General features: G+C 40.3%; 1 protein-coding gene and 1 pseudogene across 3 annotated transcripts in view; one reads left to right on the top strand and one right to left on the bottom strand.

Annotated features, from left to right (window-relative positions):
- BTBD8 (BTB domain containing 8) overlaps window positions 1-26,047 on the top strand; it is a 78,323-nt gene that overhangs the window by 7,689 nt on the left and 44,587 nt on the right. For 2 of the 3 annotated variants that reach the window (XM_045584352.1, XM_036446098.2), the window contains exons 2-5: window positions 864-1,061; window positions 3,838-4,070; window positions 10,960-11,077; window positions 20,004-20,093. In XM_045584352.1, coding sequence (XP_045440308.1) covers window positions 864-1,061; window positions 3,838-4,070; window positions 10,960-11,077; window positions 20,004-20,093 — 639 coding nt within the window. Of the gene's footprint in view, window positions 1-863; window positions 1,062-3,837; window positions 4,071-10,959; window positions 11,078-20,003; window positions 20,094-26,047 lie in introns of those variants that run through there. The other variant, XM_036446101.1, reaches the window with a different exon arrangement.
- Window positions 5,308-6,792, bottom strand: LOC118724817 (annotated as a pseudogene).

Genomic DNA, 26,047 nt, shown 5'->3' with positions numbered 1-26,047 from the left:
TTAACAGTGGTCAGAACAAAATGTACCGGTTTCTAATCTGTATTATCTATTGTTGTATCTGGTTTGCTGGCGTTGTTAACTGTTTACTTTTTTTACTTCAGTTTTAGTAAGATTTTAAAAAAATTGATTCTGCACAATGTCAACTATATTATTACTTTGTTTTTCTCAAAATAAACCTAAAATAGAAAATCAACACAAATAGCAGGAAATAAATATTACTATTATTAAAAGGAATAAAAAATATTTTTTGAAAAAGTAGTCTTACTCGTTTAGTGAAATTACTTTGATTTTCACATATAATTTTTGGAAAATTAGACTCATAGCCAATATTAAATAGTGTTCTTCGAAATGAACCAAGAACAAACTCATTTTTATATTAACATATTTATTTTATGTTACCTCTGCATTTATTTTGTGATATTTTTAAATCTTACTTTATAAAAATGGGTATTTATACTAATAAAAGAGTAATTTGCTAATTAGACTGGACATCTTCCAGATGATCTTCCGGACATCCGTCCAGACAAAAGCCATGGTGGCTAGGCCAAGACAGAGGTGGTTAGGTGTGAGCAGGATGGCAGGGGAGAACAGTTAGGGGGATCAGGCTGGCAGGGGAATCAGGCCGGCATGCAGGTGAACAGTTAGGAGCCAGTGGTCCTGGATTGTGAGAGGGATTTCCAACTGCTGCTTTAGGCCTGATCCTGCAGGTATAAACCAGCAGTCGGACATCCCCCGAGGGGTCCCAGATTGAAGAGGGTGCAGGACAGGCTGAGGGACACACCCCCGTACAAATTTCGTGCCTCTAGTATTATATATCAGTGAGTATCACTAATTAAACTGTTGTTCCTTTTTATTCCTGACAGGCTTCTAAGGGAAGAAATCCATACAGATGTTACTTTCTCTATAGGTTGTACTGTGTTCAAAGCACACAGAGCAGTCCTTTTTGCAAGGGTTCCTGACTTCTATTTTCATAGTATTGGACAAATATCAAATAATTTAACAAATCATGAGCCTATTGCTGTGGAGAACTTTGAAGCTTCAGAATTTAGAACATTTTTACAGTAAGTGCTTTCTTTACCTTTTTTTCTCTTATATTTAAGTCTAATGTGTAATCATTTTTAAAACATGTATATGTCATGTCATATATTTTTATAAACTTCTAAGAAAAATCCATTCATTTAAATTCCAAATTATCTTAACTTAGTATTAGTAGAGGCTAAGTATTAGTATTAGAATATCAGGAGACTTAGTATTGGTAGAGGCTACATACTAACTTGAGATTGATCCTGAGAGAGAAGAAATGAGTAGTGAGCTATCTGTTAATTTGAGTGAATTACTCTCTGCCAGAATTTCTCAACAGCAGCACTGTTGACATTTTGGGTTAGATAATTCTCTTGTAAGGGCTGTGCTGTGCATTTTAGGATGTTTAGCAGCATCCCTGGCCTGTAGCCACTAGATATCAGTAGCACTTCCCCTCCACATCCTTCCTAGAGCTCCTCCCCCACAGGTTGTGACAACCAGAATATCTCCAGACCTTGCCACAAGTTCTTCCATGCCCTCTCTGGGCAAACCACTCTCCTAATATCTTTACGTGTTCACCAACCTGAACCTCTTCGAACCCCACCCTTTAGGGTTTTTATGGAGGCATCATTACATAGGCACAAATGATTAAATCATTGACCATTACTGATTAATTCAGCCTCTGAATATGGGTTTGTCATCTGTAAATAGAGATAGCTTTGTGTATTCTTTAAAAAAAAAAAAAAAAAAAAAAAATATATATATATATATATATATATATATATATATATATATATATATATATTGATTTTAGAGAGGTACAGAGAGAGAGAAACATCAGTGATGAGAGAGAATCATGATTGGCTGTCTCCTGCACACCCCCTACTGGGAATTGAACCCACAACCCAGACATGTTCCCTGACTGGGAATCAAGCCACGAACTTCTGGTTCATGGGTCGATGCTTAACCATTGAGCCACACCAGCTAAGCTTTGTATTATTTTTCCAATCCAGACACCTTTTATTTATTTATTTATTTATTTTGCCTAATTTCCTCAACTAGAACCTCCAATTAAATATTGAATAGAAGTGGTGAGAGCTGATATCTTTGCTGACCTTAGAAGGAAAGCTTTCAGTCTTTCACTGATAAGTATGATGTTAGCTATAGGTGTTCTTTTTTTTTTTTTTCTTTTTTTTTTTTTAAATCAGGCTGAGCATGTTCCCTTCTATTCCTAGTTTGTTTAGTATTCTGTCATGAATAGATTTTGGATTTTGTTAAATGCATTTTCTGGTGTTTATTGGTGTTTAGATGATCATGTAGGTTTTGTTCTGTTGATATGCTGTCTCAGTCCATTCAGGCTGGATTCAGGCTGCTATATGAAAATACCACAGACTAGGTAGCCTATCAGCAACAGAGATTTATCTCTCACAGTTCTGGAGACTGGAAGTCTGAGATCAGAGTGCCAGGATGGTAGGGTTCTGGTGAAGGCCCTATTCTGGGTTGCAGACTGCTGACTTCTCACTGTGCCCTCACATAGTAGAAAGAGACAAGGGAGAGCTTTGAAGTTTCTTTTATAAGGGTAATAATTCCACTCATGAGGGCTCTGTCCTAATGACCTAATCACTTAGCAGAGATCTCACCTCTTAATACCATCACACTGACCATTAAGTTTTAACATTTGAATTTTGATGGGTTGCAGGGGTGGGGAACAGACATTCAGGCCATAGAATATGGCATATAACATTGATTTTCATATATTTAACTACCCTTGATTTCCTAAGTTAAATCCCAATTAGTCGTGATGTATAATTCTTTTTATATGTTGCTGGATTCCATTCGCTATTTTGTTGAGGATGTTTTCATTTTTATTACTAAAGATACCAGTCTATGGTTGTTTTTTTTCTTATAACGTCTGTGTGTGCTTTTGTATCAGGATAATACTGACCTCACAGAATAAGTTGGGAACTACTACTTCTCTTTGAAAAAATTTGTAAAGGTGTTAATTCTTCTGTGAACATTTGGTAGCGTTCACCAGTGAAGGCAACTTGTTCTGGGTTTTACTTTGTGGTACATTCTCGATTACTAATTCGATCTCTTTATCTATTTTAGGTCTACTCAGATAGTCTGTTTCTTCTTCTTTTCTTACTGATTTCAGAGGAAGGGAGAGGGGGAGAGAGGAAGAAATACCAATGATGAGAACCATCGATGGGCTGCCTTCTGCGTACCCCACACTGGGGATAGTGCCCACAAACCATGCCCAGACTGGGAATCAAACCATGACCTGATTTGTGGGTCAACCATTGAGCAACACTGGCCTGGCTATTCTGTTTCTTAAGTCAGATATGGTAGGGTGTGTCTTCCTGGGAATTGTCCACTTCATCTAGTTTATCTAATTTGTTGGCATTATATATTCCTCTTTAACATAAAAAAATTTATAGACTACTTTTCAAACTTTCTGCTATTTTAGATAGACTTTTCTACAGTTAGTTCAGATTTTAAATTTTAAAAATATATTTTTATTGATTTCAGAGAGGAAGGGAGAGGGAGAGAGAGAAACATCAATGATGAGAGAGAATCATTGATGTACAGCCTCCTGCACACCCCCTACTGGGGATCGAGCCTGCAACTCAGCATGTGCCTTGGATCAAACCTGGTACCCTTCAGTCTGCAGTCTGACACTCTATCCACTGAGCCAGCCCGGCTAGGGCTTAAATGTTTTTAAATTATGTAGTTGTTGTATATGAAAGCTGCACAATAAGAAACTAGTTTTTAAGAACCATCATTCTTTCTATTAATATTTTACATTTTGTATTTTAGGATTGTATACTCATCAAACAGAAACTTAAAAAACTATGAAAAGGAAATTCTTAGGAAAAAGATAGGAGAGAGTGGGTTACCACAAACTAAACATGACTTCAGTTTTGGAAAGTATACTGACAATGATGGAAGACCATCTTTAGAGCTCTTAGATAAAACATCACCTGATTGTTCTCTTCTGAAGCATGAAATTCCAGATATCAACAATGAAGAGGACAGTTTTATTTCCAGTGGTAAGGCATTTTATTTGTTGATTTTTATAAAATTTTGTGGACATGAAAGTAATTATATTTTGATATAATTAGATAAAAGCATACTTCAAATATAAGCTCTAGTGCTCTTTTTATAAATTAAATGAAAGTAAATTTTATGGGTAAATGAAAATAATAATATGGTCAACTCTCATATTCCCAAGTAATTGGAGATGGAATTATTATAAATAAATACACATAATTTACATTTATCTTTTTAAGCCTCCACATGTTATTATCCTTATTCTAATCATAGTCCGTTCTATTATAATACAATGTAATGCATTTCTTAAAAAACACCATGCAACACAAAAATAACTGTTACTCTTTGTCATGACACAAAAAATTACTAAAAATTTTGCCATGACACATTTTTTTAAAGATAGGAACATAGTAAAAATGATAGCTTAATTTTAAACATGTTTAAAGGTTAAGAAATATATAAATACTTCAATAAATATGGCATTTGACTTGAAAAAAACCTTTACTTGTTTGTGAGAGTGCATGTCAGAGGAATTGCAGCTCGTGAATTGTGGAATGGTGGGGAAGGAGGATGTTAAGGATATAGCTATAGACATACAGATATGTAGAAATAATAACTGTTCTAACAGGAAACTTGATATCTCTGAGTCAGAGAACAAGCTGTTTATGATGCACAGAGCATTTTAGTGCTAGTTTCTGCTCCCAGTTCCCATAAGGTTCTGTGGGGAGGCCGGGATGCTATCCTTCACATGCAGGGGGATTGCACCACGGAGAGGAACATGGAAATTCAGTGACTTTTGCAGTGTTCTGGCAGATCTGCCCGTCCTCCAAACCAGAGACAGACAGACAGACAGAACTTTACTTTGGAAGGTAAATACATCCCTGGTGAGGGGAGAGGAAGGCAGTGTAAGGAAATAAATGGTTTGGGGGTGAGGGGCATCACATTATCTCTGGCTTCCAAGGCATATTTACTGTTAATCTTTTATCCAAATTTGCCAGCACTCCCTTCTGAAAGACCGGACCATGTAGAAATACAAATATATTAATAGAATATATAGTTTCCCAAATATTGGTTGAACTCCCCCTAAAATAAGATGGGAATTTGTAACACCAGGTATGTATGGGTGTGGCTCATAACATGCGGTGAACTGGTATCTAGTGGATGTTTTAGGTGTTTATGTGTGCTTTGTGAATTTTTCCATGGCTCAGTTCAGTTGGTACAGTTTTCTGCATTGACCTAGTGTTTCTCGTGGATGAACTTGTACCTAATCAAATGAAAATTTTCTGTTATGCTAAGATTGTTCCCTAATATATCAATTTTGTTGGGTCAAACTTATGTTTTCAAAACAAGTGTTACAGCAGAATTGAATGTATATGGAATGATCAGTTAAGTAAAGGATTTTGTTACTGATTAGTTCAATAATAATAACAAAGTGATTTTAGCTCAGTTATATTACTCTGATTATTCACCATACTGTATTATCTATAATAAAAGGATAATATGCTAATTAGACTCGGTCAACCAGACATCTTCCAGTCGTCTGGTCCTCCAGGACAAAGCCACAGTGGTGGGGGCCAAGGCAGAGGCTGTTAGGGGTGATGAGGCTGGCAGGTGAGGGCAGTTAGGGGCCATCAGGCTGGCAGGGGAAGGTAGTTAGGGACGATCAGACCAGCAGGGGAGAGTGGTTAGGGGAGATCAGGCTAGCAGGCAGAGGTGATTAGGGGCGATCAGGCAGGGAAGCAGAGGTGGTTAGGGGAAATCAGGCAGGCAGGCAGGTGAGTGGTAAGGAGCCAGCGGTCCCAGATTGTGAGAGGGATGTCTGATGGCCGGTTTATGGATTTTCCTGTGGGGGCCTGGGTTGGAGAGGGGGCAAGCTCGTCTGAGGGACATCTCCATCCCACCCCACCCCCCGTGCACGAATTTCATGCACTGGGCCTCTAGTGGTGAATAAATAAGAATGAACGAATGACCCTTCCCCCGCCCGCAAGTGGGCCTCCACCAGGTGGCTACGGCGCAGGTTGCCCACGCGCCACATGAGGCAGAGGCAGCGGTCGTGCAGCGCCACCACGGCGTTCTCGCTGAAGATGAGCGTCTCGTTGCGCTTCTTGTGCTTGGCCATCTTGGCCATGACGGCGCCCACGACGAAGGCGTCGAGCACGCAGCCGGCGATGCACTGCAGCACCACGGCGGCCACGGCGGCCGGGCACTCCTCCGTGACGCTGCGCACGCCGTAGCCGATGGATGTCTGCGTCTCCAGCGCCAGGAGGAAGGCGGCCAGGAAGCTGGCCACGTGCGAGAAGCAGGGCGCGGGCGGCGGCGGCGCGGCCAGGTCGCCGTGCAGCGAGGCGATGAATCAGAAGGCCAGGCCGAAGAGCAGCCAGGACGCCAGGAAGGAGCAGGAGAAGAGCAGGCACATCCAGCGCCAGCGCACGTCCACGCACGTGGTGAACAGGTCGCTCAGGTAGCGCGCGCCCTGGCCTCCCAGGTGTACGAAGCGCACGTTGCAGTGGCCGTTCTTGACGAAGCGCCCGCGGCACCGCCCGGGGGCCGGGGCCAGGTCCGGGGCCCACCCGTTGCGGCACAGCCCCGACCCGGCCTCCTCATCGCCCGCCCTGCCGTCCTCGGAAGCCAGGGCGCCGCTCAGGTGGCGCAGGGCCTCGGCCAGGCCCATGGGCGGGGACAGCCCCTCCGCTGGGGCTAGTGGGGGGCGGGCACCCCGAACCTGCAGGGACAAGAGATGGGCAGAACCATCAGAGGTGCCGGGAATGGGTGGGCATGCTCCCTGGGCCCTGGTGGCCTCGTATGGAAATTGGGTGGAAGGATGCTCACCTTGCCAAAACCGGTTTGGCTCAAAGCATGAGCCTGCGGATTGAAAGGTCCCGGGTTCGATTCCGGTCAAGGGCATACCTTGGTTGCCCTTGGGGAGTGTGCAGGAGGCAGCTGATATATGTTTCTCTCATGGATGTTTCTAGCTCTCTATCCCTCTCTCTTCCTCTGTAAAAAAAAAAAAAAAAAATCAATAAAATATATTTTAAAAAAATGAACGAACGAATGAATGTCTATTCTAGGTTTGAGATATATTCATTCATATATTTTATCTCCTTTAGTCTCAGATAAACAAAGACGGAAGTGGTTACAGACTGCTTTTATAGGCAGGATTCCAAGGCTCAGGATTAAAGGACATTCCCAAAGCCATACATATAGACTTGGGCAGAGCTGGTATTTGTTACCCATTTTTCCTGCCTGTAGTTTAGAGCTCTGCAGTGGCCCCACCACAACCCAGCAAAGCAGCCAAACAAGTTAGTATAAGTGAAAAGAGTTCTTTTACTCCTCAACCCCCTGCCTTTTAACCACTTTCTCCATCATTCCTTAGAAAATGCCCATGTTTACCAGTTTCACAGACACTTGTCCATATTTTATTAACTTCTTTGCAGTCTTTCATACTGCCAATACCACCCTCCTCGAGTCTTCCTCTGTGTTCTATGACATTGTGCTCTCTTGATTTTCTTTGTTTTTCCTCATTCTCTTTAACTAGCACACCATCTTTCTGCCCTTTAGATAATTGCTGTTCTTATTTTTTTTGAACTTCATATATCTAAATACAGGGTGAAGCAAAAGTAGGTTTACAGTTGTTTGTATGAAAAATAATACAACAGTTAATAATACAAGAATAATCTCACAACTGTAAATCTACTTTTCTTCCACCCTGTATACCTTAAATATCTCAAAATTTAACCTTCCCCAACCTGACATTATCATCCACCTCTCCCAACCTGCTCTTTATTTGAATACCCCATCAGTGTGAATTATCCACATATATAAAATAGAGAACCATGCTAATTAACTGGGACACTGGAACGGGTCAGCCAGACAGGAGGAGGTTGTGTGCGCAGCGTCGAGGTCGTGCCTGTGTTAGGGGAGGGTCTGATCAGCAGTGTCACAGCTGCTTCAAGGGCTGGAGAGGGAGGCAGGGCCCAGAGAACAAGGCAGGGCTGGACCGCAGTGGCTGCTGCAGGATCTGGGGAGCAACTCATGGTGGGCGGTGTCACATCATACGCTGGGCTCCTAGTATTATACTATGTTTCTATTCATTTACTCTCCTTGTACCCTTCTGTTGATTTATTAACCTGTCTATTGATTTACCTCCTAAGTAAAAACTTCTCTTATATATCATGTTGCCAATTCTTTATTTTAGGACTTTGCTATTTTCCTTGAGAATTTGCATCCCAGCTGCTTGCCAGGCCTCTCATTGTGCCACCCATTTATATCATATAGAACAATGTCTGTTGATTGCAAATCTACTGGTGGCACTCCTCTTACTAAAATTCTCCAGTGGTGTCACACAGCATTAATATAAATCTCAAATTCTTTCCTGCAGTGTAAAGGGATTTTGTGAGCTGGCTCCTGTCTAGAACTTTACACCATCCTGTTTTCAAAACCCCCTTGTATCCCATTAGCTCTTGTCTTACTGAATTACTTGGTATTTCCCTCCAAAAAACTATATTTAGTCACTTTGCTTTTGCACTTGCTATTTGTTCCTGGAAGGTCATTTGAATTATTCATCACAGTATTCAATTGAGTATCAACTTTGTGCTAGGAGTTGAAGATTTACAAGTGAACAAAACAGGTAGTGTTCCTGTCCTACAATGTAGTAGTGTTATCTGTGGGGTGCTGTTGCTGATGGAAGTGAACTTCTTGGTGTGCCGTAGGAACAAGAACTCCCTGAGGCCCCCGTGGGAGGATGAGGTATCATGGAAAGCTTTATTTCTGTGGAGTTAAACCCCTGCATTTCCAAGGTTCAATCTCCCTCCGTCCCACCATAGAAAAAGTTCCATTTTTGTCTTCAGCAGAGCTAAGATCAAGGCATTGCCCAGTTTCTGCTCCACATTTGCATAGTCCATTCCAGCATAGGCTAGTTATGTTGTGTTCACAGCTGCAATCCATTGCATGTAGGGTCCGCATGGCCTGGGCCATGTGGTTTCTAGGCCACATGGCTATGGAGGGAGCATGGGTGAGTGCAAGAAGCAGGAGCAAAGCAAGAGGAGCGAGGCAGCCAAGAGAATTCCTTTGTTTGGGGAGTATGTGTATCCAGATTATTGTGGGCTTGCAGTGGCTCCATCCCCTAGCCAGTTATCTTTGTTTCAGGTTAGACTGAGAGGTAAGCACCTTTCCTGTGTCACCCCAACTTCATTGTGCATGTACCCATCTTCCCCTCTGTTGGACCTCTTCCTCTAGTGATTGTAGGGAATGGGCCCATGGTTCCCTGGAGAATATGAAGTTGAGCCTCCTTGTGAAGCTGACCAGGTGACCATGCTTATAATGTCTGGCCTCCACATCGCTCCTTTCCTATTATTAATATTAATAACAGGTACAACAGTAACAGTAGGAGATAGGTGGATTATGTACAAAGTGTGATAAAGACACAAATAGGGCATATGTTACCTGGAGTTAAACTTCTAAAGAAAACTATCTGGAGAAAGTGACGTCTGAATTAAGTCCTAAAAGGAAGAATAGTTGAGGGGAATATTCTAGACAAAGGAAACATGTCTGGAGGCACAGAGCCAGGTAGATAGCATATTTGGAAAATTAGAAGTGGTTTGTTGTGAGAGTGGAGGTAAGTAGAGGATAGAAATGGTTACAATAAGAAACGAGCCTGGAGATATAAGCAGAAGCCAGATTATGAAGAGCCTTATATAAAGGATGATCTTATATTTTACTGGCTAGTCTGGGACCCTCATGAGAGAGTGAAAGGTGAAAATTTATTACTGCTGTTGGTAATTATTCTGGGGCAGCAATAGGCATTAACTGGGAGTGTCCCAGGCTAACCAGGTATGTGGTCACCTTACTCATAAGCCATCTTAAGGAGTTTGGGGGTGCCATTTTGCAGTGGTCAAATTCTGGATCTCTTTTGATAAGTAGAGCCAATATTGGCATTCTGGTTATAAATACTTAATTTGTAATTTTGGTTAGTAGGAATCTGTCTCCTGTGACTGATCCTTACCAGATGTACTGATGAAAGTTTCTGGACTGACAAAGCTATGACATACAGAGTAGTGTTTTTCTTTTTCCTTTTTGTATACATGTTTTATATTTTACTTCCCACTACCTAAATTGTGAACCTTTTGAAGTAGAGCTAATTTATAAAATATTGATGTTCTATACCTCTCCATACTGTGTATAGTACTAAACTCATACTAAGTGTTCTATAAATCCCATTTATTTCAGTTGAATTTTAATTAAATTCACTGATAATTCTAGCCATAAATCCAATAATAGGAAGGAAAAATACCAAAATTGGAAAATTTTCTTATTTTCTATGTCAGATGTTCATGCAGTGGTTTCTATTTTGGTTTATAAGTTTATGATGCCATTACCTATATTTAAATGTGTATCTACATTTAAAGGCATATCTATATTTAAATATAAGTGGAAATACTTATTTCAAAGCAGAAGTATACATGATTTAAGATGTTGTTTTATTTTTAACTTTCCACTTAAATATTCCAGTTATTGTTGCTCTATTTCAATAGCTAATCAAGATAACTATGTGGCCGAACCAAATGGATAGAGCATCAGCTTGGGGACTGCAAGTCCCAGGTTCGATTCCGGTCAAGGGCATGTACCTTGGTTGCGGGCATATCCCCAGTAGGGGGTGTGCAAGAGGGAGCTGATCGATGACTCTCTCTCATCGATGTTTCCAACTCTCTATCTCTCTCCCTTCCTCTCTGTACAAAATCAATGAAATATATTTTTTTTAAAAAAGAAGAAGAAAATAATTTAAAAAAAAGAGATAACTATGTGAAAAAACCTTTTGTTAATGTTAAAATATTTTTTAAATATTTATATTATTAAATAAACTAATTTTTAGTTTTGTTTTCTCTTTTAAAGATATTCATGACTTGGAACCTGCATCTGAATTGGGAAAAGACTTATTGAATCTTTACATGAATCATTGTTGCCCAGATATTGATATTTATGTGGATGGAAAAAGTTTTAAAGCTCACAGGTAACTAGGCATGTGATTGGCTTGGTGTCTCGGTTGTGGCAGTATTAAGTGTAAACGGGTGACTGTTTTTCTAGCACAGTGGCTTTCCGGCTCTGATTACACAGGGGTTCCATGTTGATCCTTCAGGGGTCTCTGACAGGAGAGGGGTTGGCTATCAGGTTCTTTGCCTGTGGGTGCACACAAGCCTCAATCCCAGCATGTGCACATGCTTCAGACAGAGCAGATCTGTGTTTTGCATTGGGCATGAACCTAAGCTTTCATTAGAAGAAAATATTCTGCTGCCTAAAATAGATTTGAAAGCCACTGTCACAGAAAATGTAATTAAATGCAGTTTTTCATTTCACAGGCATTATAGTATTAAGAATGATTATTTCTACATAAATGAAATGTATTTTCTCTGAATGCATTTCAGTTCAGTCTTTCATTCAAAATGGATTCTAGTGAATAGCATTGATTAGGAGGTTTCAATGTACTTAAAAAAAAAAAAAAGTCTGCTTTACTATTAGGTTGCTTAGACATTCAAATTAAATTCTGCTGCCTGTGTTGGTCCAGTTCTTTTTTTGCAAGTAATTAAAATCTGCTTAAAAGAAGAAAAAATTTTAATAAGAAATGCAGATTTTCTGTTGGAACCCAAGGGACAGAAGTACAGCTGGTCCTCACAGTGGACTAGAATCAGAACCAGAAAACAGGAACCCAGACAGTTCTTCTCTTTCCCTCTCTGTGTTTCAGAGAGAATGTTGGTAAGTTATGCTGGTGCTCCCGAAGAGGAAGAACCAGATTATTTGCAGTGGCAAGAAGCAGTCCTCGAGGTGCAAGGGTGCATAGCCTTAATAATATTAGCATTGGGTTTAGATTTCAGGCACTCATCAAGCCAACAGTAGTAATGTTTGTGCTTTCAAAAATCATACTGGTGCCCTGGCAGGTGTGGCTCAATTGGTTGGAACATTATCCTACGCACTGAAGGGTTCAATTTCCAGTCAGGACACATACCTAGCCAGTCAGGGCACATATGGGGGGCAACAATCAATGTTTCTCTTTCACATTGATGTTTATTATCTCTCTTTTTCTCCCTCTTCCTTCTGCTCTCTCTGAAATCAATGGGATCATGTCCTCAGGTGAGGATTTAAAAAACTCATACTGGTTTTGCCCACTAATTGACAGCATTACATTGCTAAACTCTAGGATTGCCAGTTTCAGTCAGGCTATTTACCATTCAAAATTTGAACTTCTCTCTGGGAACATATATTTTTAATTACATGCATACACATTTTCCTAATATTTATAAAATCTTCATTATATAAAATAAAATCCTATCTAATGAGGGAATATGCTAATTGACTGCCACACCCTCAAATATGGTAGCACCCACAGCCACAAGATGGCAGTGCCCTGTCCCCTCAGCCCCACCTGGGTGGCAGGCACATGGAACAGTTGGACCCACTACCAGGTGGGTCCGGCCACTCCATGTGCCTGCCTCCAGAGTTCCCCTGTACCTTCAGCCGCCCAGGGCCAGCCTGAGGTGCATGCAAGCCTCGGATAGCGGCTGCCCAGCCACCCACAGATGGTCTGAGGTGCAGGCAAGCCTCAGATGTCAGCTGTCCAACCGCCTAGGGCCACCTGAGGTTCAAGTAACCACGGCTGGCCGAGACTTGCGCTACCGGCAGTGGCAACAGCAGAGGTGTGATGGGGTGTCACCTTCCTCTGATTGCCGGTTGCCTAGTATACAATCACACACATGTGTTTCTATCTGTCATTGTCAATTGTAAATTTGGTTGACACTTCTGTTACAGAGAAAGGACAAATAGCATTATTAAAATATTTTCTTTTAATTAATTTCCTTTCAATGTGCACAAATTCATGCACCAAGCCACTACTAATTATAATAAAACTCCAAATTACCATGCAATAAAGTGAGTTACTAAAGTCTTAATACTAATTATTAGTTATAAATGGTCTACTTGAGTGGCTTAAAACAGTGATAAATCATGTGCAGGAACCATAGAAGAAATAGAGGCAAAATTCTTTGCTACTATAGGTCTTTGTGGGCAGTAGCAATGGGGAACAAAGTAAAAGCCACTGGAAGCCTGTAAGGAAACAAACTACTTATAAAAGCCTCTTAACTAAATTTGACTAGACCTGCTCCTTATTTTTTTAAATACATTTTTTATTGATTTCAGAGAGGAAGGGAGAGAGAGAGAGAGAGAGAGAGAGAGAGAGAGAGAGAGATATCAAAGATGAGAAAATCATTGGTTTATTGCCTCTTGCATGCCCCCTATTGGTGATGGAGCTCACAACCTGGGCATGTGCCCTGACTGGGAATGAACCATGACCTCCTGGTTCATAGGTTGACGGATAACCACTGAGCCACTCCCAGCTGGGCTAGAGCTGCTCTTTAGATGTTTTTTTATAGAACCTGATAATAACATGTTAGGCAGAACTCTCAAGGCTTAGGTCATTTTCTAGGATACCTACACATTTCCATTCCCTATTAGTGAATTTGTGTCTTCCAAGAGTCACTTGGGTTTGTTAGCAAACCTTTTAATACCTTTTGAATTTATTATTTTGATGTCATAACAATGAAATATCACATGAAGCAATGATATATGAAATATGAAAAGAAAGAGGTACTGTTCCAATGAAAACTAAAAGTGAATGCTTTGGAAAGATTTAATAAAGGAGAGGCACTTTAAAAATTGCTATTGAATTCAGTATAGATGAAACAGAAAAATTTGAAGGGAAGTTATAAAACTCTAAAATGATTCAGATTGCTTCATAAAAGTTTGAAATTTCCTTCTTAGTTTAGAACAGTTTAACTATAAATCAGAGGGAGCATATATTGGTATATTTTTTGCAAGAAATATGAAGCTCCAAACAATAAATCCACATTTAAAAAAAGATTGGCCTTATGTTAAAAGATTTGTGAATGAATGCATATTTATATTTTGAATGAGAATAAAATGATTATGATATATACAAATCATTTTTAAAACTCTCCCCTGATTTTTGTTTTTATTAAATAAGCAACTATCAGTTCTAATTGTGTTGGATAATAGGGCACTTGCTACACTTTACAAATAATTACTTTACTTAGGAAAGGCAAAACCTATGAAAGCTATAGTCATTGGATATTAAAGTGGATGTTTTAAAAGAAAGCTAACTTTCCTTTTTTTAAAATTTTATGTTCTCTAAAATATTTGCCAAGAATTGGTGTGTGTAATAGTGACAGCTCCAAAAAGTTTGGATCTGCTACTCTGGATTTAATCCTTATGACGTTATGTGGAAATAAAAAGGAAAAAAAATATTGGAAGCAAGAGTATTTTAGAAAACAGTTCTTTTTAAAAAATCATTTTTAGAGCTTCTCTGAGTAATCCAGGCCATTATTCTGCCTGGAGTAGTGAATCTAGTTCAGCTAACATCAGGAAGAATTGAATAGCAATGTACTAAAGCAAGAGCGAGGGGGAAATTAGGGCATCTCAACAGAGCCAGAAGCAGCCTTGTCATTTGAAATTAAATGTAATCAAAAATAGAAAATCGTTTTGGCATGTTGGAAAATGAAAAATCTGACAAAGATTTTAAAAATAATTTACAGCATTATTTTTTAAACTGAGGCTTGTTCCCTGCTTAAATGGGAATGTTTTCTAATTTTCTGTCTTCAGGTGAGGGTAATTGTTTAAGCCCCAGATGCTTTTATTCTTACTTAGATGGAAAAGCTTGCTGCTGTGTTAGTTCAAGTCTTTTGAGAAGCAGACATAAAGATGGAATTTGACTTGCAAGAAATTTATTAGGGTAAATGCATGTGAGAGAACCTGGGAAAGAATCTAGAGGTGACTAGGAGAGCTGTTAAACTGAAATGTTATTCGGACCCTGAGTAAGGGAGACAGGAGAGACAAGGAAGCTTGGTAGAAGCATCTTAGACTGCAGTGCAGTTGAGGAAAGTTTGACAGGTTGGTAGAAAGTTCCTAAGCCAAAGTCACCTATCAGAAAAGGCCCTCTCTCCCAGGAATAGGCTTATTTTATTATCCCTGATATGCCAAGTGACTGGCAGGGAACAGCCAGTGAGAGGTGGTCTTGGAACCAAGGTGGTATGTATTTCAGAGTACTGTAGCAGCCCATCAATTATTCTCGTCATTGGTGTTTCTATCGCTCTCTCCCTCCCCCTATCCTTCTCCCACTACCCCCTACCATATCCCTCATCTGCCATCTGCCAGGCCTGCAGCCCGAGCCCAGGGGGAGACCCAATGCAGCTGCTTCTCAGGGGCAGAGGTCATGTAGAGGTGGTGGAGGAGCTGGAGCTCGAGCAGGCTGCAGCGCTGCAGAGAAAGGAGGGGATAGAGAAGGAGGAGGCAGAGAAGGATAGGTGATGGGGGCAGAGAAAGGGGGGGGAGGCAGGTCTGAGCCATCCTTTTACTTTTTTTTCTTTGTTAATCCTCACTGGAGGATATATATTTTTTTTAATTTATTTTTATTTTTTTATTTTTTTATTAAATTATTATCTGTGTACATATTTTAACATTGCCCCTCCTCCCATACATCCCCTCCCTCCCCAGAGTTTTTTGTCCATTGGTTGTACTTATATGCATGTATACAAGTTCTTCGGTTGATCTCTTATCTCCCCCAGATGTCCCTACTCTCCCCGAGGATATTTTTTTTAATTTATATTTTTAGAGAGAATAAAAGAGAGAAAAACGCTGATTGGTTGCCTCCTGCACGTGCCCTAACCAGGGGCAGGGAGAAGCCTGCAACCACGGTATATGCCCTTGACAAGAATCAAACCTGGGACTGGCATATAGGCCAGGCTCTATCCACTGAGCCAAACTGGCTAGGGCATCCATATATATTTTTAAATTAGGTAATCAGAGAGAAACGAAGATGGCGGCATAGGTAAACACCTAACTGCAGCCTCACATAACAATTTCAATAAAACACAATTAAAATACAAAATGGACATTACCAAGAACTACAGGAAAGTCGACTGACTGGAAATTCTACAATGAGAAGGAAAGAGAAAACCAGAAGGAAAATCAGAGGAGCTTTAAAAGCCTAAGGTACGGAGGTACATTGCGCGCAGAGAGAACTAAGCCGGAGAGGAGGGGGAGGCTGAGTGCCTGGCTGGCGTTTCCAAGCAGGAAGGAGATAAAAGCTCCGGACTGTGCTGAACACCAGATCCGACAGTACTAAACCCCAGTTCTAGGCCAGACCTGGGGACCCAGACACATAAGGAGGGAGTCTGGGCTGTAAAGTGGAACCTCGGGGGAGCGGCAAAAGGCAGTCCCAGAGGTGCACACATTGCACGCAGAGGATGGACTGTTGACTCTGCTGCTAGATTGCCCTAACGAGAAGGAGACAAAAGCTCCAGACTGTGCTGAGTCCCAGTTCCAACTGCACTGAACCCGAGTTCTAGGCCAGACCCTGGGGACCCAGGCTCAGACAAAAGCTCCAGACTGCTCTGAACCCCACTTCCAACCCCACTTTCAACTGAGCTGAACCCCAGTTCCGGGCTCATTGGGGGAGAGCCTAGACTGTTTAGTAGCAGGTGAAACTTGAGGGCACCTTTCTCATAGAGGTGCCTCCACCCTGAAACTCCACCCCATCCAAGCTGAACACAGAGACTTTTAAGGCTACCAACTCAGGGAAGCTGCGAACATGCTGAGACAAGGAAACAGATCACAAACGAAAGAAATGGAGGACAAAAAGCGTCTGGATATAGAGTTCAAAACCATGCTTATACGGTTTTTCAAGAATTTCCTAGAAAAGGCCAATAAAATAAATGAGACCTATGAGGATATGAAAAGGGATCAACTAGAAATAAGGGATCAACTAAAAATAAAGAATACATTGTCTGAAAAAAAAAATATTATACAGAGTCCTAAAAACAGAATGGAAGATCGCAAGAATCAAGTCAAAGATTTGGAGCATAAAGAGCCAGAAGACACTCCTCCGAAGAAGCAAGAAGACAAGAGAATCCAGAAACAGCTTCAAGCGAACCAACATCACAATTATGGGGGTCCCAGAAGATGACAGAGAGCAAGATACCAAAAACATACTGAAAGAAATAATGACCCCATCTGGTGAAAGAATTAGATTTACAAGTCCAGGAAGTGCACAGAACCCCAAACAAAAGGAATCCAAAGAGGACCACACCAAGACACATCATAATTAAAATTCCAAGAGCAAAAGACAATATTAAAAACAGCAAGAGAAAAGCAGGTAGTTACCTATAAAGGAGCACCCATACGATTGTCAGCTGATTTCTCAACCATGCAGGCCAGACGGAAATGGCAAGAAATATTCAAGGTGATGAATAGCAAGAACCTATAGCCAAAAGTACTCTACCTAGCAAAGCTATCACTCAGAATCGAAGGCCAGATAAAGAGCTTCACTAATAAAAAAAAAAAAAGCTAACGAAGTTCATCACTGCCAAACCAGAATTATATGAATTGTTGAAGGGGGTTCTTTAGGAAGAGGAAGAAAATAAAGATAAAAATTATGAACAACAAATACATAACTATCAACAAGTGAATCTAAAAACCAAGGGAATTAAAAAAATCTGATGAACAATATTAACTGGTGAATATAATAGAATCAGAGGTATGGAAGGGGAGTGAACTGATTCTCGGGGAAAAGAGGAGTGGGGGTGCGGGAAGAGACTGAACATAAACTGCACCTATGGATGAGGACAGTGGGGGGTGGGGAAAAGGCAGAGGATGGGGTGGGAACCTGGTGGAGAAGAGCAATGGAGGGGGGGGAAATGAGGAACATTTGTAATAATCTGAACAGTAAAGATTTATTAAAAAATAAATAAGGTCACCAATTGCTACTAAAAAAAACTTTATCAAGATTGTGTGCAATCTAAAAATTGATTGAGGTAGAATGGTCATGTTTTGGATTTCCAAGTCCATGAGTGTAGTTTAGTTCTTTCTCTCTTAGGCATTGTAAATTTTATCTCAAAAATGTTTAATAGCTTTTAATATAGAGCTATTACACTTTTTTGTTTATTTGTTCTAAGTACTTGACCTTTTAGATACCAGTGTGAATGAAATGTCTTCTTTTTCTAGATGTGGATTATTATTCCTGATTTTATATATATATATACAAAGCCTAAGCGACCGTTATGATGTGCACTGACCACTAGGGGACAGATACTTAAGGCAGGAGCTGCCCCGTTGGTCAGTGCACTCCCACGGGGGGGGCGCTGCTCAGCCAGAAGCCGGGCTAGTGGCTGACAAGCACAGCTGTGGCGGCGGCAGGAGCCCCTCCCGACTCCATGGCAGTACTACTGAGGCAGCAGCCGTGGTGGGCCAGGATGAGTGTGAGCAGTGAGGCACCCAACCCCAGTTTTGGCTCCTCCCTGGCCACCTGCCATTTGGTGCACTGCTACATCCCTCTCGCAATCCAGGACCCCTTGGGGGCCTAAACCAACAGTCAGACATCCCCCAGGGGGTCCCGATTGTGAGAGGGCACAGGCTGGGCTGAGGGACACCCCCTCAGTGCACAAATTTCGTGCACCTGGCCTATAGTCTTTGGCTAATTGCTGAACATTTTCTTGAGAATTTATAAAAGTAATTTGACACTCTGGGTAAAGTTATTTTAATGACTACAGGACTTTCTTTTGCTTCTGACCAGCAGTTAGGCTGGATTTAGATCACTTTAATTCATTCAGGAGTTCAGCTGATTCAGATCTAGACTTCAGTTCTAATAAGGGCTTGTCCATTTCCCACTCACTATTCTCCCTTGTTGTGTAGCCTTTCTGAGCCCACCTGTAATCCTGGGGTACCCACCAAAGGCTCCCCTCTTTGATGGACACCAAATTCCTATTTGTGTGCATGTGAGCCAGTGAAGAGTGCTAGAAGCTGTGCTCAGCTTTCTGCCTCTCAGCCATTGCTTTTGCTTTTGGATTTGGCAATTGCCTCAATGGAAAAAGTTACCTCAAATACTTGTGTTCTCTCTCATAACTTGTCTTAAAAGCTACCATCACAGTAGCTTTCTGATGCCTTCAAGTCATGCTTTCTTTCTTTTTTTTTTTTTATATTTAAGATATACATTTTGCCCATTTTCCTAGCTGTTTCCAGCAGGAGGGTTGGTCTGAGAAAACCTAGTAGGCCATTGCCAAAAGTGTCTCTCTCCTCCCTCTCCTCCTTCACTATTCCAGCCCATTCTCTACTATAATGTAACCTAGTTCTTTATAGTATCTCATTTACTGCTATTTCCAGCATCTAAAATAGTGCCTAGCACAGAATAGAAGTTAATAGATATTTATGGAATTGGAAAATGAAGGAAAAAGCTGGGGGAATGTTGGGTGGATGGAGAGATTGAGCAAAAAAGAAAAAGAGAGAACTCATGGACAAGTATGATGATTGCAAGGGGAGTGAAGGGAGGTGGAAGTGAAAGAAGATAAAGAGGGGATAAATGGTGATGGAAAAATAAAACAAAAAATGAATTAATATTTTACCTCAGAAGATAGAATGGAGATTCAAAAGAAAATGTTTTCACTGTCATTTTCTCAAACCTAAGATAGTCATTCTTGAGCATAATTGGGTGAGTTCTGAACTCAAACTTGGGTCCTTTAAAATTCTAGGCTCTTAGTGACATTTCCTCAAGAAAGTTATACCCTTTGGTCATTATTTCTCCATTTGTAGATGATTTTACTCTCTTATTTAATGGAAATAGTTTCAATTTTTTAATTAAGATTAAAGAGCTTTCAAGAGAAAAAATTATAAAGATAGGAAGGACATTGGGTTTAATGTTATAATCAAGCAATCAAAATACTTAGGTATAAGTATAATTTTTATGGTAATGATACTATCAGTGAATACGAACAAGAAAAATAGATTATCATATTTTAAAAGGTAAAAATGAAGAGTTTCATTAAAAATTACATTTGCATAATATGTAAATGTTTACCTGTGTTTTCCTCCTCTTTCTTTAGAGCCATTTTAAGTTCCAGATGTAGTTATTTTGCTGCGATGCTGAGTGGCTGTTGGGCTGAAAGTTCTCAAGAGTACATTACTCTTCAAGGGTAAGCATAATTTTTATAAGTTTGACTATAACAATTACAAATAATATGAAGCACTTTTTGTGAATCTGATTTTTCTGTAAGTTCAGTGAAATATTTTTCATGTGGAAATCTACAAAGTACATTTTCTGAAAACATGAGGAAGTAGGGAACATCTATCATAATAAAAGCATAATATGCTAATTAGACCGGACAGCCGAACGACCTTCTGGACATCCTTCCGGATGACCTTCTAGATGGAGCTGAGGCTCCATCGGACCTCTCGTTTAGAAATAATAGAGATAGTGTATCAATCTTCTCAGGCTAGACGGCTTAAACAACAATTTTCTCACAGTTCTGCAAATTCAAAGTGCCTACGAGGTCCTTCGGTGTCTAGTGAGAGGTCTTACCATGAGTCTTGTGGTTGCAGGCAGCTGCTTCTCCCTGTATGCTCATCCCTTTCCTCAGTGCATGGGGGCGGGGTGGGGATGTGAAAGGAAGGTGAGGGAGAAAGAGTGCTTTGGTGTTTCTTATAAGGACACTAATCTTATCACATCAGGCAGAGCCTCACCCTAATTACCTCATTTAACCTTTTTTTTCTTTATTGATTAAGGTATTATATATGTGTCCTTATCCCCTCACTGCCACACGCATGCCCCCCCCCTTCCCCCCCCCCCGTACTGTGTCCATTGGTTAGGCTTATATGCGTGCACACAAGTCCTTTGGTTGATCTCTCCCCCTAATCCCCATCCTCCCCTACCTTCCCTCTGAGGTTTGACAGTCTGATGGATGCTTCCCTGTGTCTGGATCTGTTTTTGTTATTACTGCCTTAGAAGCCCTGTCTCCAAATACAGTCACACTGGGGAGTTAGGGTTCAATATATGAATTTAAGAGGGTGGGGAATACAAATATTCTGTCTACAGTTTCTTTTTTCTTTCTTTTTTAAATTTAAAAATATATATATTTTCTTAATTTTCTTCTTTAAAGAATAATTTGGAAAGATGTGGATTTCAGTGATCTAGAATAGTACAATGATGAATCTATATAATTAATGGCACTTTATTTAAACTTTCAAGACAGTTATTAAGAGATGAACTACTTCCTCTCGAAATATTCATGTTTATTGCATGTAACATATTTAAAACAGTTTTTCTTGAAATATTAAAGTTTATTGCCTTTAACATTAAAAAAAAAAAAAGGTGTACTACTTCCTTAAATGGTGAAATGGAGCATTTTGGTCACAGATGATAAGTGCAAGATTCTATAGTGTACAGTATGAGAGAGGACTTTCTCAGTAGGAAAATTGCCTGGGAGTTCTGAGGGAGTTTCTCAGTTCTGCATCATTTTCACCATAGATGTTTCCTTGATGGGGTCAGTTTTGGTTAGAGGCTTAGGTATGGAATGGTGATACTGGCAATTCTGTAACAGTGGATGCATGGAAAGTATTCATGATTTCTTACTGGATTTGTATTTGTCACACAGGCATATAATCTTGAGTCTTCTAGGTTACAATAATCTGGTTCCCTTTACCAACTAAAAGTACCTTTAGGCTACCTTCATCCTATACCTCCTGCTTCTGGCAACCAGGTAGTTTCCAAATTTGGAAGATCTTATATGCCCCAAATCCCCCTCTATAAAGCATAGAATTTTTAAACATTTGTAAGAATATGTAATGTGTTTTATTTTTTGTATTTTATTCACATAATAGAAATGAAACATGTATAAAAAAGAGCCCAAACCATTATCTTTCATACCATGGTTACATTTTATTTATTTATTTTTTTAAAATATATTTTATTGATTTTTTTTTTTTTTTAGAGAGAGAGGAAGGGAGGAGGATAGAGAGTTAGAAACATCAATGAGAGAGAAAATAAATCAGCTGCCTCCTGCAACCCCCCACTGGGTATGTGCCCGCAACCAAGGTACATGTCCTTGATCAGAATCGAATCTGGGACCTTTGATTTCACAGGCCAACACTTTATCCGCTGAGCCAAATCAGTTAGGGTCACCATGGTTACATTTTAATTATATTACCACAATTTCAATACACATATAGCAATATATTTTGCAGCTTAACTTTTGGGTATAGTTTTAGCAACTGCCACTGTTAGTGATTTCAGTTATGTATCCATGAAATCATGTGTATGCTTTTATTACAGTGTATGTGTGTTTTTTTTAAAAGAAAAAAGAAGACTAGATACTAATGAAATGGTAATAAAGAAAAATAATGTAGGATATAAATATCTATGTGTGTGTCTATCATCTATCTATCTATCTATCTATCTACTAGAGACCCAATGCATGAAATTTGTGCAAGGGGCTCTGCCCTTGCAGCACCGGTCTAGTTAGCATATTAGTTCTTTATTATATAGGATATATATAAAATCACCAAGTTTTTACTTGATATTACTACTAAAATAAACTTCCTAACTAATTTGTCCCCCACATGCATAAAATTCTTTTTTCCCCCTGTTTTTTCATTAATATACTATCAAAACATAACATGACTGCTTTGATGATATTTAAAAAAGAATGTTTGCTGTCTTGGCTAGTGTGTTCAGTGGTTAGAATGTTAAGCTGTGCACAGAAGGGTCGCAGGTACGATTCCTAGGTCAAGGGCAGTTATCTGGGTTGCAGGTTTGACCACTTGTGGGAGGCAGCTAATCAATGTCTCTCTTTCACACCAGTGTTTCTCTGACCTCCTCCCTCACTCCCAACCACCCTCCCTTCCTTCTACTCTCTTTAGAAATCAATGGAAAAAATGTTCTCGGGTGGGCATTAACAAAAAGAAAAAGGAAAAAGGAATGTTTTATGTATGTAACCTTGTTATCTTTCTAACTGAGCTTTTTTATTCATTTAGTTAAAAACATTTTATTGAGATATTATTATGTAGCATAATATTCTTAAGCATACAATGAATAATTCACTATCCTACCTAATGAAAGAGTAATATACACATTAACCATCACTCTGCTATACCCACCAGCCAATCCGAGAGAGTATGCACATAAACCCAACCAAGATGGCTACAGCCACAGAGAGCAGGAGGGAGGCTTGGGTTTTCCAGGCAATGGAGGAAGCCAAACTTTCTTGCCTGCCCTTGCTGGCCTAAGCCTCCACTCAAGGCTACAAAGTTTCAATTATAGAAGGTAAACAAATCGAAACAGAAATGGCAGCAGCCATGGAGCTGGAAAGAGTGGGAGGCTAGGGTTGCCCCTGGAAATGGAGGAAGCAAAGCTTTCCATACACCCTTACTGGCCCAAGCCTCCACTCCATGTTACAGAGTTTCAGTTATAGAAGATACATAAATTCCAACAGAATGGCTGCTGGCCACGGAGTGAGCAGGAGGCTTGGCTCTGCTCCAGGCTACAAAGTTTCAATTGTAAAAGGTAAATAAATTCCAGATACTAGGGCCTCAGCTTGGGTCACCAGGGGGTGTGGCTGGCCAGCAAACCACCACAGGCCCCTCGCTCAGGTTGCCCCATGCCTCAAGGGAACCCCCACACTGATCCGGGACACCCTTCAGGGCAAACCAGCTAGCCCCCATTTATGCACCAGGCTTCTATCCTATCTAATAAAAGAGTAATATGCAGATTGACCATCACTCCAAATATAATATGGCTGCCCCCATGTAGTCAAAGATCCTGCACCACAAGATGGCCAGCAGGGAGGGCAGTTGGGAGGCACCAGGCCTGCAAATGAGTGCAGTTGGAGACTATTGACCTTGCAGAGGAGGGCAGTTAGGGGTGACCAGGCCGGCAGAGGAGGGAAGCTGGGAGCAAACAGGCTGGCAGGGGAGCAGTAATATATCAATTAGGCTGGCATGGGAGTGGCTAGGGGGTGATCAGGCTGGCAGGCAGAAAAAGTTAGGGGCAATAGGAAGGCAGGCAGGTGAGCAGTTGGGAGCCAGCAGTCTTAGATAGTGAGAGGGATGTCTGACTGCCTGTTTAGGCCCAATCCCAGTGGAATCGGGCCTAAACGGGCAGTTTAACATCCCTCGAGTGGTCCAGAGTGGAGAGGGTGTAGGCTGGGCTGAGGGACACCCTCCTCCCCCGTTCCCATGCACAAATTTCGTGAATCAGGCCTCTATTATGTATATATTGTGAAATGATAGTTAACATCCACCACCACCCATACTTGTAATTTTTTTTCTTGTGATGAGAATTTTTAAGATCTAGTCTCTTAGCAGCTTTCAAATATACAATACGTATTGTTAACTATAAACACCATGCCATACATTACAACCCCAGGATTTATGTTGTAACTATAACTTTGTATCTTTTGAACATCTTTAACCATTTTGTTCACCTCTTTACCCCCTTTCTGTGGCAATCAAGTAGTTTCTGATTATGGAAGATTTTAATCACCAAGCTAAAAAAAATTTATCCTTGAGATAAAAGGAATGTGTAGATGGATGAATTGGTAACATTGTAGATGGATGAATTGCACTGTTGAAAACCAACCTGAAAGATATATGTACTCTACTGATAAGATCTCTTGTTTTCTGGTGAACTTAAAATATCCCTGGATATAGGGATAGTGCTAGCAGAGGCCAGAGTCTTTCTGTGTGTCAATCCTAGGAATAATTACTGGGGTATAATTTTGGAAACTTGTTCAGGGATTATATTTCAGATGTTTTAGACATCATTTTTAAAAACTATTAATCCATTCTCATTAGAACTGAATTCCATAAAAAATGTACTAGTAAATGGAGAGAAAACACTAATTTGACTCAGAGTACAACTTTTTGGTATTCATTAAAAATCATGTGATTCTGTATAGTGAGATAAAGGTCAAAAGAAGTATCTGATTATGCATCCGAGAAATGCAAAGTAAGATCACAATGTGATATCACTTGACATCTGTCAGAATGGCAATCATCAATAAATCAATGAACATCAAGTGTTGTGAGGATGTGAAGAAAAGGGGAATGCATTGTTGCTGGGAATGCAGACTTGCAGCCACTAAGGAATACAGTATGGAGTTTCATCAAAAAATTAAAAGTGGAACTGCCTTATGACCCAGCAGTTCCACTTCTGGGAATATTTCTGAAGAAACCTAAAACACTAATTTAAAAGAATATGTGCACCCTTATGTTCATTGCATTGTTATGTGCAATAGCTAAGATATGGAAGCAACTCAAGCGCCTATCAGTAGACACGTGAATAAAAAAGCTTGGTACATATTTACAATGGAATTTTATTCAGCCATAAAAAAGAATGTAATCTTACTATTTGTGACAGCATTGATGGACCTATAGGGTAGTATGCTAAAATGAAATAAGTCCATCAAAGAAAGATAAATACCACATGATTTCACTTATATGTGGAATCTGAAGAACAATATAAATGAACAAAACAGAAACAGACTCATAATACAAAGAACAGACTGATGGTTGCCAGAGAGGAGGAGATTTGGGGGACTGAGTGAAAAAGGTGAAGGGATTAAAATGTAAAAATTGATAGTAATACAATAGTCACGGGGATGTAAAATACATAATAGGAAATATAGTCAATAATATTGTAATAACTATGTATGGTTTCAGGTGGGAACTGGAAATATCTACCTACTATCCTGTACACCTGAAGCTAATATAAAATAATAGTCAATGTAAACTGTGTTTGAAAAATAAAATTTTAAAAAATTGTGACAGTATCTGCAATCCTGTATAATAAAACCGTAATATGTAAAACAATCAATCTGCAGAACAACCGGTCGCTATGATGAGCGCTGACCACCAGGGGACAGATACTCAATGCAGGAGCTGCCCCTGGTGGCCAGTGCATTCTCACAGGAGAAGCGCTGCTCAGCCAGAAGCCGGGCTCACAGCTGGCGAGTGCAGCAGTGGTGGTGTGAGCCGCTCCCACCTCCGCAGCAGCACTAAGAACCTTTTGGGGGATGTCCACCTGCTGGCTTAGGCAGACATCCCCGAGGGATCGGGGTGAAAGGGTGAAGGCCAGGCTGAGGGATCCCTCCCC

This window comes from Pipistrellus kuhlii, unplaced genomic scaffold (genome assembly GCF_014108245.1).
Source record: "Pipistrellus kuhlii isolate mPipKuh1 unplaced genomic scaffold, mPipKuh1.p scaffold_m20_p_2, whole genome shotgun sequence".
Lineage (NCBI taxonomy): Eukaryota > Metazoa > Chordata > Mammalia > Chiroptera > Vespertilionidae > Pipistrellus > Pipistrellus kuhlii.
The sequence above is the reverse complement of the archived record's forward strand: the minus strand, read 5'-3'. Positions and strand labels throughout refer to the sequence as shown.